Source organism: Enhydra lutris, unplaced genomic scaffold, assembly GCF_002288905.1.
Source record: "Enhydra lutris kenyoni isolate GAN:26980312 unplaced genomic scaffold, ASM228890v2 scaffoldscaffold69, whole genome shotgun sequence".
Lineage (NCBI taxonomy): Eukaryota > Metazoa > Chordata > Mammalia > Carnivora > Mustelidae > Enhydra > Enhydra lutris.
Window position 1 is genome coordinate 7,048,729 of NW_019154153.1, and position 14,872 is coordinate 7,063,600.

Genomic DNA, 14,872 nt, shown 5'->3' on the forward strand with positions numbered 1-14,872 from the left:
GTACGACTTTTCTGTGCCTCCCCCTTCTGAACTGGACTGGGATCGAAATGGTGGACAACAGGATCATAGGGCAGGAAGCCAACTCTAGGGATTATTCCAACTGTCCCCCAGTCCTGGGCCACTCACCAGCAGGGAGGGTGAGGGAGCTGAGTCTAGCCTGAGCTCCCCTCTCCCCTATAAGTCCTGACTGAGGTTGTCTGCCAAAAGGAACCGATGCTTTAGCTACTCATGTGGGTGCTAACTTGGGCTGGGGGTAGCCTTGCCCCCACACCCATTCCAGTCAACAAAGGAGTTTCTGCCCTGTTCTTGTAAGTCTCCGGGTAAGCTGAAGGAAAATGGACCATTGCTCTGAGTTTCAGGCCCCTTTTTTAGGGGCTGGAAAATTGCTGAAGTAGAAACTAGCCCCAGAGCTGTTTCCACAGACAGAACAGCAGAATCTGACCCAGAAACCTCCAAAGGGCAGTCGGCACCTCCCAGCGCCCCCCAAAGACAGAGAGCACCCTGCCTCCCTCACTCTCACCTGCACCAGAACGTACTGGCACTCCCCAGGGAACAGGTATTTGAGCCCGTCGAAGGTGAGGTAGTGCGCCATGCCAATGGCAGAGCACGTGGCATCACACACGTGGTCCGTGCAGTTCCACTTCCGGTCCCGACAGACACTAGGAAGAATAATGGCCAGGATGACCAGCTGGATGCTGTGGTGTGAGGGGCTCTTCTGGGCATTGGGGAGTGAGAGAGAGTGAAGGAATGCAGATCACTCTGGGGTGCCACCCCTACCCTCCAGGAAGCCTCTAGAGACCACACCTGGGAGGTGTGGGTGTGGGAAGGCAGTTCACAGTCATCAACAGTCACATTTTTAGAGCACAGGGCCAAGGAGGAGAGAGGGAAGCCATGCTGCTCTCCTGTTACAAGGGGGAAAGGGAGGCAAAGAAGCAAACAGGTCACCCATGGGGATGGGGCAGCCAGGGAGAGACGCTCTGAGGACCGCCTGCTGTGGATTTGATGAAGTTCAGCCTCCCTGGAAGATGCCTGAGAGTGGCCATGGGGTCTCTACAGAAGAGGTACACTGAGGCTGAGAGCCCTCTGAGGTGAATAGGGAGAATGAGACACAACAGCAGGAAAGTTCTGAGCTGGGAAGACAGTGATTGACCATCAGCTTCTGCCAGGAGAGGTTTTGTGGGTACATAGCTATATTTAAATCTACAGTGATTTGCCCACTATCACGGCGCCCCATCCCCCCACCACCCAGTAACCAGAGCTGACATCAGGAAGCCCACTCTGTGCATCAGAGGTGGTAAGCTCAGACCCAAGCGATAGCTAAGCCCCTTCCAGGTCCCAGCCCTGGCTGCCTCTGTCCACGTAGGCCTTCCCCTGAAGCTGTGCACAGCCCAGAAGTCACAGCATGGTGAGTGAGCAGAGCAAAGGGCCAGTGAAGGGTGGCCACAGAGAAGAAAGAAGAAAACCAGCCACGCTCAGAAGGTCCTTGGTGAACCATGCCATTACAAGGACATTTTACAGTATGCTAAGGGGACATTCTGAGGCCAGAGAGGGAACCTCCAAAGCCCATGCCTTTTGGCGGCTTGGCCACACACGCAAGGATTCATAAGGGCCACAGTCCTTCTTGGAAATGCTACTCTCCAGGAGACTGTCTGTGTAGGGTGAGCACAGGGGAGAATAAAGATTCTCCCCCACTTTACAGATAGAGAAAAAGAGGCACAGAGAAATGGAAAAGAATAACCATGTTCCCACAGGGTGTTAGAGGCAAGTGCCAAAGGCCCTGTGGCCCTGTCGGCCCCCACATCCCCACTCTCACTAACCCCACCCCAAGGGCTCCAGTCCCCACCCAGGAAAGCCTCTCCCAGGCCTCACCAAGTGTTGCAGTCAATTTTCACGGTTTCTCCTGGGGCGTACTCTCTGCCTTGATGGAAGCAGGGACACCTTTCCAGAGCCACACACTTGTTCTCATGCCGGACCTAAGGGAAAGGAATCCAAATGTCTTGGGGGCCATAATGAGTGCTGGGAAGACAGCCTCGGCCACAGGCCAGGCCCAGGAACCCACACCCAGGCTGGGGCTCGGCAAACATGTGCCCCCATCCACACAGATGCTTCCTCGCTCAGCTGGAGACACTCCGTCCACCCTCTGCCCTCATACCCTGCTGGGACCATGGTGAAGACTGGTAACCTGTGGCCAAAGCCCCTGGAATGTGCATATCATAGACCCAGTAATTCCACACAGAGGATTTCTCCACAGGGAACAGACTTATGGACAAAGGTTAATGTAGAAACATTTATCATTGCAAAAAATGGAAACAACCAAGCGTTTAACAATAGGAAAATGTTGAATTCTATTAAAGAATCTCCAGGTATTGGCATCCTCTGGAGCTCTTGGAAGGGCCCTTTGGAAGACTTTTAAATGCTGTGAGAGACACTGAGGCTGTTCATTTTTAAAGCAAGGAAAACTTTACATACATATGGTCCCAATTATAAATATATATATGACATATATATCTATCAAAACTATACACACACTCATATATATACATATATGGATGTCAAAAAAGACTAGAAGGAAATACAGAAGTTCCATCCGAATGGAAGGCTAAGATAGAGAAATAGAGGAATTTTATTTTCGTCTTTGGTTTTTAAATTTTTTTCCCAAATGTTCATCAGTGAGCCTGTGTTATGTTTACAACAGAAAAGATGGATGATATATTTAATAAAATTTCAATGCATTTAATGTGCTGGAGATGAAGGCTGCATATTGGTCACAGGCAGGAATGTGCCAAAGCCAGAGTCTGGGGGCTTGTTGGAGCCCTGCAAGCCCACTCCTCACCCAGTCCCCCAGGATTCTAACACCCTCCATGGGGTATGCTCTGTTTCCTGCCCTCCGCCCATGAAAAAAGCACTATGTGAGCGTGTCATACTCCTCAGGGGGACAAAAGAACTAAGACCCACTGGCTCCAGTGGGACCCAGAAGAGCTGTCCAAACCCTCTGACCCCAGTGTGTAGACATGCTTCTGTCCCAGCCCTGTGGGGTGACAGGGCAGCTGTGGCTGTCTGCTCTGGAGTGGCCTAATGGCAGGTGATCTCAAAGAGCCCTGGGTCACCCTCAGGTGAAGGGACCATGGCACTTCTGTGCCAGAGCTACCTAAGGGGTGAGGAGCTCCTGGTCTGTATGTCAGGATCTGTGTGCTCCAGTCACTCCCCAGACAAGCCTGAGATCCCACAAGGCTCTGGGAACAGGGCAGCCTGGGCCTGAACAAAGGGCTTTCATGTCAGGAACCATAAGCTAAAGTAGTGTGTGTGTGTGTATGTGTGTGTGTGTGTGTGTGTGTGTGTGTATGTTGGGAGGGGATGGGAAGAACGACCTCCGCTACTTCACCACTACCTTCATCCAACCCTAAGTCCTCAACACTCAAGGGGTAGGGTGGGAGTGCAGAGAATGAGAAAGAAGCAGGTCCACCATGTCCCGCTCTTGGAAGACAGTGAGCTTAGGCGCCCAGCAGAGAAGATGGCAGCTTGGGAGGCACAGGGAGGAGGCAGCCTCTGTTTCTGCCACAGCCTTCAGAAGCTGTCCCAATTAGGGTTCATTCCCACATATCCATCCCCCACCCCCAAGCTTCATCAGCCTTGACTTAAGTCTGAGGCCTGCCACCTAGTGGCTACTCTGAGAATGACCGCTGCATCGGCTGGAGAAGCTTGACGTGCTCTCCAGCCCCCACATCTACCCATGATGGAGACCAGACAGTAAGTCTCCCTATTGGAAACATTATTATTTTTTTTTAAGATTTTATTTACTTATTTGACAGACAGAGATCACAAGTAGGCAGAGAGGCAGGCAGAGAGGAGGAAGCAGGCTCCCTGCTGAGCAGAGAGCCCAATGCGGGGCTCGATCCCAGGACCCTGGGATCATGACCTGAGCTGAAGGCAGAGGCTTTAACCCACTGAGCCACCCAGGCGCCCCTATTGGAAACATTATTGAGACAAACGTGATGCACAGAGATTGATTCCAGGAAACAGAGCTCTGCCCACCTTACCTCGCCTTACCTCACCTCACCTCACCTCACCTCACCTCACCAGAACATGCATTACCCCTTCTCCTTTGAGCAGGCTGAGTGGAGGCTCCCATACCTCCTGGTCTGCATGCTGGCTGTTTCTACCTCTCTCCAGGATATTCAGCCCATTGACAAAAGTGCTGCACACCCAGGGCTTAGGTAGCCCCTCCCCTGGCCCATGGGTGAGTCCAGCCCCTTCCAATGGACATAAACTTAAATGCCAGCTTGGTCGTGAGATAATGCCACCACTGCTGCTCCCATTTCCTCCTTCTGCGCTCTCACTGACAAACCACAAGGTTCCTCTTTGCCCTGATCCATGGATGGGCGCCTGGGTGGCTTGGTCATTAAGCGTCAGCCTTCAGCTCAAGTCATGATCCCAGGGTCCCGCCTGGCGCTCCCTGCTCAGTGGGAAGCCTGCTTCTCCCTCTCCCACTCCCCCTGCTTGTGTTCCCTCTCTCACTGTGTCTCTTTGTCAAAAAAATGAATAAAATCTTTTAAAAAAAATAGAAATTTTGTACTGGAGAAAGACCTCTATAGACAACAGGCGTGTGGAGTTAGATCCACAAGTGAGAGCTAGAGAGGGGACAAAGCAAAACCTTAAAAGGAAAGAAGAGGGTTTCCAGGCCTCACCTCAGTACAGGCTCTGACTTGGGAGAGAAGATCAAATAACATCAGTTCAGCCAAAAACACCCAGAGAGTCCTAAAGCATTAAAAAAAAAAGAAAAAAATCCCTGGAGACTGAAAGATAAAGGCACAACACAGGGGATGAAGAGGATAGAGGATCCAGATGAGGACTGGTCAGACACAAAGGGTAAGTCAGGACAGCAGTCCCCAGCTGGGAAAAGTCACTTAGAATCACATTCAAAATAAAGTAAACCATCTCTGCCGAGTGTTTGTCCCTCTGGAACACCAGAACGATAATAAGATAAAATTAACAAATGCCCTTCCAAGACTTGAGAAGAAAACAGGCAGAAATCATTGTCACTATTCATCAACTTGGGCCACCTTGAGGAAGAATGATTCATGCTAAGAACATGGTACTAGGTATTGGGCAGCTCCAAGAAAAATTATGAAGTAGAAAAAAATTGGTTTTGTTACTCTTCTCTGAAAAGGCACCATCTTCCCCTTCACCCCACCCAGCCGCCATGCATGAACACCATACTGAACCATTCTCCAAAATCTTTTTTGCCTCTCAGCTATCCTTTGTTCATTCTCCCTATCCCATCAATACTTCCAGCTCAATGCAGCTGATTACAACTAGGTGTTTGCTACTGAGGCAAGAACCTGATTAAATAATTCACACTAAGGTGTGAATGACTTCCTGTGAGAATTTAAATTTAAATTTAAATTTTAAAAAGCTGTAAGCTTTTCTAAAACTCTTGTTAACCAAAATGAATTTATGCTCACTTTATGTCAGTAGGCCCGATTAGGTGACCAGTCATATAAGGAGTAGAAGATATTTTTAAGACAGAGGGGCTTTTGGGGCCTTTTAAAATTACATCTCATAGGATTTACAGTGCCCACATGTGAGGCCCACCCCCAATGGACCCCGGAGCCCCAAACTTTACATTTCAAAAAAGCAATGCCAGAGTCTCTTTAGTCGTCATACTGGGCCAGTGAGAAAAACAAGCATGAAAGGACCAGAGAGATGAACACGTTTCCTAGCCGCCAAGGGCTTCCTCGTAGCAGATGAACTAGGTACCAGGTAGGAAAGTGTCAATACTAGATTTCAGAGAGTAAGTCAGCATCCCCCACACTGGGATGCCACACTATCCAAGACCACCTCGCAGGAGAGAGGGAGGCAAATAGGGCTGAAGGATCCCAGCCTGGGAATCAGGAAACCAGGATTTCCAGGATAGAACTATGTAACCTTGAGTGGGTCTGGTTCCTGTCTTTCCTCAGACTCCCATGTGGTAAAAGGGGCAGAAACCCTGAGTCCTTAGGGCTCCTTCTCACTTCACCACTGGATCCTGCTCCTGAAGAGAATTAACCGGAGCGGCTGAATGAGTGAGCTGGGCAGTGGGTTGTGCTTTGCTGCCACCTCGTGGTAAAATTGGGTAATATTCCAACAAAGACAAATCCACTCAATTTTTGAACTAAAGAAAAAGATGGAAATTTTTCTAATGCAACCCCCTTATTTGATTGATCTCAAGGGTCTCCGAATGTGGACACCAAGGTCTTAAAATTGCTCCCGGTGTGTGATAACTTCCTATAGCATCTCTCCGTTCATAATACGATTCATAGTTTTCCTCCCCGAGCTTCTAACAGTGGTCATCAAAGTACCACTTACTAAGCAACTTCCATGACCCCGCCCCTGTCACCACCAGTCCTCCCAACCGCCCTTCTAACCCAGTTTTACAGATGAGAAAAATTAGACTCAAGGATTTTAAATGACTTGCCACTCCATTAAGTACATGTCAGGAGCCAGGGTTCACACCTGGAAGGACGGGACTCCAATTCAGTGCCCTTCCCACTCAACTCCTCCACTAACCATTTACCTAGGAGGACACTGGCCACGTATCAAAAGCATCCCTCCTGGCTTTGTCCTGTGCAAGGAGACCTTTGCACCAGTGTCAGGAGCAGACAAAGTGGCCAGGAAACCCCAGCTCTAAGCAGATACCAAGGCCGGGCACAGACTGCAAAGAGGAGGGATCCCCAATCCATTCCCAACATTTTCAGACAGCTGCTGGTCTTACAGTGGACACGGAGCCATGCCTTGTACAGACAGAGAGAGGCAGTCTTCAACAGTGTGGTCCCCTGGCCAGTGTCACTCTGTGATAATGAGTATGTAAATGAAGGGCACTGGGAAAATCCTATGGCAATTGGCCTGAGTAATACATCACATCTGTGGAATCAAATAAAAATGGGGGGGGGCGCCCATTTTGTACATATTTTGTATGTCCTTGCTTTCTGTTTCTTTTTTCTGGTCATTCATTGCTATTGTATCTACAAAAGCTTTAGTCCACGACAGATCAAAAATTTGAGAAAACGGGCCCTTCTTGGCTCTCTCCTGTGGACAGGAGGAGGTCGACAGAGCCTCTGCGACTGAGAGTTGGTTATTTACAAAAAGAATTGAAGCTATCCCTACGATTCTACAACCCCTTCGGGCCCACAGCCGATGCGTGAGGAAGGCAGAACAGGAATTATATGCCCATGTCACAGGTAAGGCAATCGAGGCTCAGAGAAAGAACAAACGCTCACCCCAGTGGGATTGAAGCCTGAACAGAGAACTCAGGCCCTCTACCCTGTTCCTATTCAGGTGCTCTTTCTGCTCTCCAAGATCTGCCCCCCAGCAAAGAGCTCCTTCCCCACCCTCACCCCACCCCGGCCCCCTGGTCGAGTGCGTAGGATGCAGACTCCTGACCTCTTCCCCAAACCCTCGGTCCCGTGCCACATCCTTATATCTCCCCTGGAGGACAGGCCACACAGAGAAACACCCCTGGGTAGGATGTCTACACCATCACATGGGCCCAAACAGCTCCTTTGTCTTTGCATTGTGGCCAGGAACATGTGTCCAGTGCAGCGGCCAGCCGACTGCGCACCTCATAAATCATGGACTTTTCTGCTCTGCTGAATCTAGCCTCAACGATTTGCACCTCTGTTGACATCCTAATGAGGCAGTTGTGAAAATAAGCCAATCTCTCACACTCTGAGCTTTTGAGCATTGAGTCCCCTGCGGTTGAGATTAGAGTCACCTCGCTGTAGGACAGATACCTAAAGACTGTCCTCAGAGTGTGTGCCAGATGCTTGGGGAATGCCAGGGAGCTCCTGGTGTGCCCACGTGCTGTGCGTGAGGTCTCACTCCCCACTGGGGATTTGGGACCATGATAGACTATTATGGTTATTATCTGAGATGATCGTCCTGTTTGCTTCATTGAAAAAAAAAAGCGTTATTTAAAAGAGTCTCCCCTGAGCGATGCCCCTTTTCTTGCCAGAGGCTTCTCTGTTTCTTTGTTGTTGTTGTTTTTAATATTTTATTTATTTGACAGAGAGAGAGAGAGATCACAAGTAGGCAGAGAGGCAGGCAGAGAAAGATGGGGAAGCAGGCTTCCCGCCAAGCAGAGAGCCCGATGCGGGGCTCGATCCCAGGACCCTGAGATCATGACCTGAGCCAAAGGCAGAGGCTTAACCCGCTGAGCCACCCAGGCACCCCCAGAGGCTTCTCTGATGTCTGGAGAATTTCTCCTCCAGGTACAGTGAAGGGACAGTCAAATAAGAGGCCCTCAGGATAAAAAAGAACAATGCAGAAGCTTCCTCTCCCCGTCCTATTTCTTGCCGCTATGCAGCTCTGAGGCTCCCCTCCTTATTTAGCTTCCTTGAATAGCCACCTCCTGCAAAGAAGACCTTCTAGGTCAGGGATGCTCCCAGGCCAATCTCTAGCTCCCCCATTAGAAAAGACAGTTCAAAATCATCAGGGGCTAAGGCAGAGGGGAACACCCCAGGCAGAGTGAACAGCTCATCTCTCTGTCTTGGAGGACAGCTGGAGGGAAAGGAGATCAGTCACGCGCCCTGCACACCCCCAATACACAACCCACCTGACAGCCACTGGTGATGGGTCCTGGTTCCCTCCACAGGATACTGGCAGCTCCCATGGCTGAGGACCTCACCCCTAAAGCCATGGCCTGGGCATCACTCATGCCCTGTATAGTCATATAGGACAGCCATCCTACCCCCTCCCATATGGCCTCTCCAACTCCTGCCCCAGCCCCAGCTACTTCCTTTGGGTACAGGGGAATCAGAGTCAGGAAAAGCCAAGAGACATGAGGCTTTTGAAAGAGAAAAACTCAGAAGTTACATCCTTCAGGGTGACAAGAATAACCTATGTATGCCGCTGTCCCCTCCCCCCCTTATCCACAGGAATACATTCCAAGACCCCCCAGTAGATGCTAAAAATAACAGATAGGACCAAGCCCCATATATACTGTTTTTTTCCCTATATACACATACCTATGATAAAGTTTAATTTATAAATCAGACACAGGAAGAGATTAAGAACAATAACTAAAAATAAAACAGTTATAACACTACACTGTAGGAAGAGTGATACGAATGTGGTCTAAGCATCTTACTATACCCACTCACCCTTCTCCTTCTGGTGATGATGTGAGATAATAAAATGCTTCATGGTAAAATGAAGTGAGGGGGATGGTACAGGCACTGAGACACGGCGTTAGGCTACTGCAAGCCCCTGCTTCTGGACCCCAGCGGACAGTGGGTAACTTCCACCGTGGGTAGGGGAACAACCGACCATAATATATGTGTACAAAACTGACCCACAAGCAGACTTGGGAGGAAGGCAAGGATCTTGGGCACGCTCAGACCCCTGCAGCCAGCAGCCGTCTAGAACCAGGTGGAGGCAAATCAGCAGACCTTGGACCATGCAAGGCATGCTGGGAACTGCCGGCTGAAGGCTGTGTGTCTGTTAAGAGCTAGCCAAGACCTCGTAACTCACTTCCCAGGTGAGGAAAACCAGGCTTAGTGAGGGGAAGGGACTGGGGCCGGTCCTTGCTGGTGAAGGGGCAGCAACGTCAACATCATCTCTTGCAACAGAAAGTTCTACACATATATGCAAATGATATACAAATATATGTGTGCCCTCTCCTCTTCATTTGGGGAATGCAGGAGCCCTTGGGAAAATTTCAGGGGAAATGCCAGTTTCCACACATAAGTGTTTTCTGGAAATATTCACTTTGCTTCCTGCGGCACTTCTGTGCACGGAATTCCTGTGTTTTTCTTGGATCTTATCAGTATGGACTCCAGACACTTTCCCACCATCTCCCTTCCCGGCTCTGGCGGCTGAGTCAGCTATAGAAGACTGTCCCCCACCCCTACCCCAGTCACAGCCTCCACCCCCGTTACCATTCTTGCTTCGCTCCTGTTTCTTCCTCTCTCTGCTCCAGAGCCACCTGGCCCGTGCTTAGCCCACAGCAAAATGCAAGGCTTCCCACCCTCCAAGGCTCCTGGCGGCTCCGGTGGCTTACCATGCCCGGGGGACAGAGGCAGCCGGAGACGCAGCCTGAGCTCATGCACTGCAGGTCATAGTTTTGGCAGGTTTTTGCACACTCGAGCCCTTCAGCCCTTGGGTTATCAGTGGGGCACACCAATGTGACCATGGGAGGCCGGCAGGACAGGCTCCTTTTACCTTGGAAGTAGAAGAAAGCAAAAGAGTCAATGGATCTCCCTTCCACACTGTCCTTGGTCCCCCCACACACATTTGCATCCAGAGACCCAGCCGCCCACTCCCTGGGATCAGGTGCTCCCACAGGCCTTGCCCTGAGCCAGGCTCCCCTGGTGAGACTGGAGGGCCACCCCATCTACTCATCTGAGCCCCTGACCTTCGCCTATGTGGAAGGCATCTGTCCTGCCCTCCGCATCCCCGTATCAGCCCACTCCTCATCCCCCTTGAACCCACCGCATCATGTTCAAGCATTAAATCAGGATGCACTGTGGAAATGTCCAGACCCACGCTCTAAAGGACCTGCATTTGGGTGCTAAAAAGGAACCATTGTGGGCCCCAGCTGGACCGCTCATAAAATTGTCACAACTAATTGAGCCACAAAATCTTTAAGAGGGACTTTGTTTCCGTGCCATCCTCTGCCCAGCCACTGGCCACCCCAGCTGCTCTGTTTGAATTTGCTACACTCTGTCCCTCCACACTCCTCCTTGCCCTCCCGGCTTTGTCATCCTCCATCTGACCATCTCCAATGCCACCCTGTGATAAGTACATAGTATTATATACTTATTTGTTGATTGCCCACACACCCACCCACCCCCAGAATACCAGCATGTATGTTCCATGAAAGCAAGGGTTTTTTTCAAAAGACTTCACTTATTTATTTGAGAGAGAGAGAGAGCACAAGCAGGGGGAGTAGCAGGCTAAGGGAGAGAGAGCAGCAGGCTCCTTGCTCAGCAGTGCTTGATCCCAGGACCCCGGATCATGATCTGAGCCAAAGGCAGATGCTTAACCGACAGCCACCCAGACAGCCCAAAGGAAGGGGTTTTGTCTCCTTTGTACATGGATCTATCATATCTCCTGACCATGGGCACCTATCATGGGCCGATTGAATAAATGATGACAGGAGGGTTGCTACAGCACTTTCCTTTCAAACACCTGCGTGTGCTTCACAGCATATATATCTGACTATATAGAGCACTTACTATCTCCTGTGGACAAGTTCCAGCCTTATTTTTACACAGAAACTTTGTTAGGAAGCTGAAACCCTAAAAGATTAGGTGGGCCTTCCAAATTGCACAAAATTCTAGGAGCTTCCTGACTTTAAAAAAAAAAAAAAAAAAAAGGCACCTTCCAGGAACTATAGGATAGAAAAAAGCCAAGAGGGTGGGGACACAAGCAACCGCCGGAGAGCGGGGCAGACTTAGTGACCCTCAGGTCTCTTACGGACTGGATGTCTTGCCCCCCCTGAAATTCACATGTTGACCCTAGAGGTAGTGGTGCTAGGAAGTGAGCCCTTTGGGAAGTGATGGCGCCATGAGGGTAGAGCCCTCACGGGTGGGATTCATGCCCTGATGAAGAGAGCCCACCGAGCTCCCCAGCCCTCTCCACCCTGTGAGGACACGAGAAGTCTGCAACCCTCACCGGGACCTTGCTAGCACCTGACCTTGGACTTCCAGCCTCTGTAACTGTGAGAAGTACATTTACAAGACAAAGACAGAAATCTGTATTTCTTACGCTTAAACCACCTAGTCTGTGGTATTTTGCTATGGCAGCCTGAACCCAAAAAGACAAGGTCACGAGTTCTTATTTCAACTTCTGAGCTGCCCACGTGCTTGGGATCTTGCCCCAGCTCCAGGCTGAGAGATGCTCCCCAAGCAATCACACGGGACAGCCTGACTTCTCACCCAGGGCGAACTGGAGAACAAAGGCAGAGCACACACCCGGGTCACTTGGAGAGATGGGGTCTTGAGGGAAGAGAAAGGCAGAGAGAGGTGGTCAAGCTGGACATTGAAAATAGCGCATGTATCTGCCTAAAGTCATTCCTCTCCTTCTACTGGGTCAGTCCTTTCTAAGCAAAGATCCATTTGGAAGCCAATTAGTTGTCCCTGAACCATAATGTGAATATGGTCCCACCAGTGCTGGGCCAACCACTTCTCCCTTCTGTGCCTTGTCCTTAAACTGCATACCAAGTATGAGGACCTTCAAGCTGAGAACAAAGGGTCCAAGATCTCTGCCTTCAAATCCATCTGAAAAGCTTTCTAAACAGACATCCTAGTCATTAAAGACTTAAATGTGAGAACTGAAACCATAAACATCCTTGAAAAGAGAAGCAGCAGTAATCTCTCTGACACTGGCTATAGGAACTTTTTTCTAGATAGGTCTCCTGAGGCAAGAGGAACAAAAGTTAAAATGAACTATTGGGACTATATCAAAATAAAAAGCTTCTGCACAGTGCAGGAAACAATCGACATGGGAGAAGATATTTGCAAACGACACAGCTGATGAAGGGTTAGTATCCAAAATATATAAAGAACTTACGCAACTTGACACCCCCAAAACAAATATTCCAATTAAAACATGGGCAGATGACATGAACAGACATTTCTGCAAAGAAGACACCCAGTGGCCAACACACACATGAAAAGATGTTCAACATCAATCATCATCAGGGAAATGTCAAAACTACCATGAGATACCACCTCACACCTGTCAGAATGGCTAAAATCAACAACACAAGAAACAAGTGTTGGAGAGGATGTGGAGAAAGGGGAACCCTCTTACACTGTTAGTGGGAATGCAAGATGGTACAGGCACTCTAGAAAACAGCGTAAGTTTCCTCAAAAAAATAAAAAATAGGATTACCAATAATTCCAATAATTCTACTACTTGATATTTACCCAATGGCAATAAAAACACTACTTCAAAAAGATACCTGCGCCCCTGTGTTTACTGTAGCATTATTTACAATAACCCCACTATGGAAGCAGCCCAAGCGTCCACCCATAGACAAATGGATAAAGAAAAGGTGGTGTATAGATGTACAATGGAATATTATTCAGTCATAAAAAGAATGAAATCTGGCCATTTGCAGCAACATGGATGGAGCTAGAGAGTATTAATGCTTTGAAAAATCAGTCAGAGAAAGACAGACACCAAATAATTTCATTCATATGTAGATTTTAAGAAACAAAGTTGCAGAGGGAAAAAAAGAGAGAGAGAAATAGAAACTAAGAAACAGCCTCTGAACTATAGAGAAAGGGCTGGTTACCAGAGGGGAGGTGGGGGGGCACGGTGCGGGGCGGGGGGAATTGGGATTAATGAGTACACTTATCATGATGAATAAAAATAAATTAAAATGATTAGGTAGGTAGATAGACAGATATCCTTGTCAGCATGTCTGTGGGCAAAAGGAAGCCAAGGAAGGAGCCAAGGTCGCCTATAATCAAGGCGACCAACTTATAGCTGCCCTCTAGGTTAAGGTCACCATGGGCAAAACAAAAGTCCCACTGAATCCACCTTGCAGAGAACTCAATCTTTCCCCCTAAAATTCCTCCTTTCCTCAATAATCTGGATATACACATGCAAAGGCACGTCAAGGCCTGAGAGTCAGTTATACAGACACAAACATTGTGCAGCCCTGACCCACGCCCAAATGCATGAACACGTGGGACAGAGCAGCCCAGCGGGGAGATGGAGAGCCCAGTACTCACTGCGGTGAGACAGGGGACTGCTGAGCACGGTGTCGGGCAGCAGGCTTCCTGGGGTTCCGCTCGTTGTACAGTGCATGAAGCCATCCTCACAGTAGCTGCAGACAGGAAGGTCGGAGCCCAGCTTTGCAAGAGCAGAGACCCTGGCCAACTCCTTTTCCTCACCTCCCGCTCACCCTCTGACCCCTCCAACTCAGGCAGTCTCCTAACTCAACGGAAACACAGCCTGCTGGGGCTCCCAGCGGCCAGTGTTACCAATCCTAATGGAATGTCTTCAGTTCTTTCCTTACCTGATCCCTTTTAACATTATTCATCACTGTGACTATTCTGTTCTTCTAGAAAAAGAAAAAATCCCTCCTGCTTTCCTCCTAACTTTCTGGTTGCTCCCTTAGGCTCGGCCACCCACCCCCTGCCACTGGCTCCCTGCTTGGCTCTCTCTTCTCACCCCGTGCTGTCATCCACAGCTTCTAGGACAGAGATGACTCGCACACTCACATCAGCAGCTGGGATCTCCCACCTTGAACCAGAGATCCATATATTCAAGCACTTACAGGATCGCCATCTTGGTGTCTCAAAGACTTCAAGCTCAGTATGTCCAAAACTGACCTCATGATCCCCCCCAACCAAAGCCAGTCATCCTCCAGCGCTTGGATTCATTGTATGATACCACCATCCATCCACGTTCACAAACCAGCAAACGAGGGGTCAGCCCTGCCATCGCCTTCTCCCCACCCCCATATCTGGCCATCACCCAGCCCTTGGACTTCACCTCCAAAACGTCACTGGCACTCAGACCGACTTCTCGAGCCACCACTACTTCTCACCCAGACGAAGCAGAAACTCTGAACTGATGGATACAGACCAAATCCCTAAGATGGCATCCTTGGCCCCATGTGCTTGGAACCCCTCCTGCCCTTCCTCTAGCCCATGTCAAGCATTCATAGACCACATACTTCTCTTCCTCCTACCCTCGTGCCTTTGCGTGCGTTGGAGTTATTATCTGGTTAACATCTCTCTCTCTCTCCATCACTGGACTATGAGATCTAAGAAGGTAGATGCCGTGACTGGTCTTGCTCATTATCTCCTCAGCAGCCAGCACAAGGCTTTGCATAAAGTACTCAATATATTTTTTATATTCTTTTCTTCCTCTCCTC

General features: G+C 49.4%; 1 protein-coding gene across 3 annotated transcripts in view; it reads right to left on the reverse strand.

Moving 5' to 3' along the window:
* LOC111159823 (von Willebrand factor) overlaps positions 1-14,872 on the reverse strand; it is a 135,110-nt gene that overhangs the window by 59,464 nt on the left and 60,774 nt on the right. For all 3 annotated transcript variants that reach the window (XM_022522454.1, XM_022522452.1, XM_022522453.1), the window contains exons 17-20: positions 13,722-13,816; positions 10,037-10,197; positions 1,870-1,973; positions 521-659 (exon numbers count right to left, since the gene is read on the reverse strand). In XM_022522454.1, the coding sequence (XP_022378162.1) occupies positions 521-659; positions 1,870-1,973; positions 10,037-10,197; positions 13,722-13,816 (499 nt within the window). The remainder of the gene's footprint in view (positions 1-520; positions 660-1,869; positions 1,974-10,036; positions 10,198-13,721; positions 13,817-14,872) is intronic.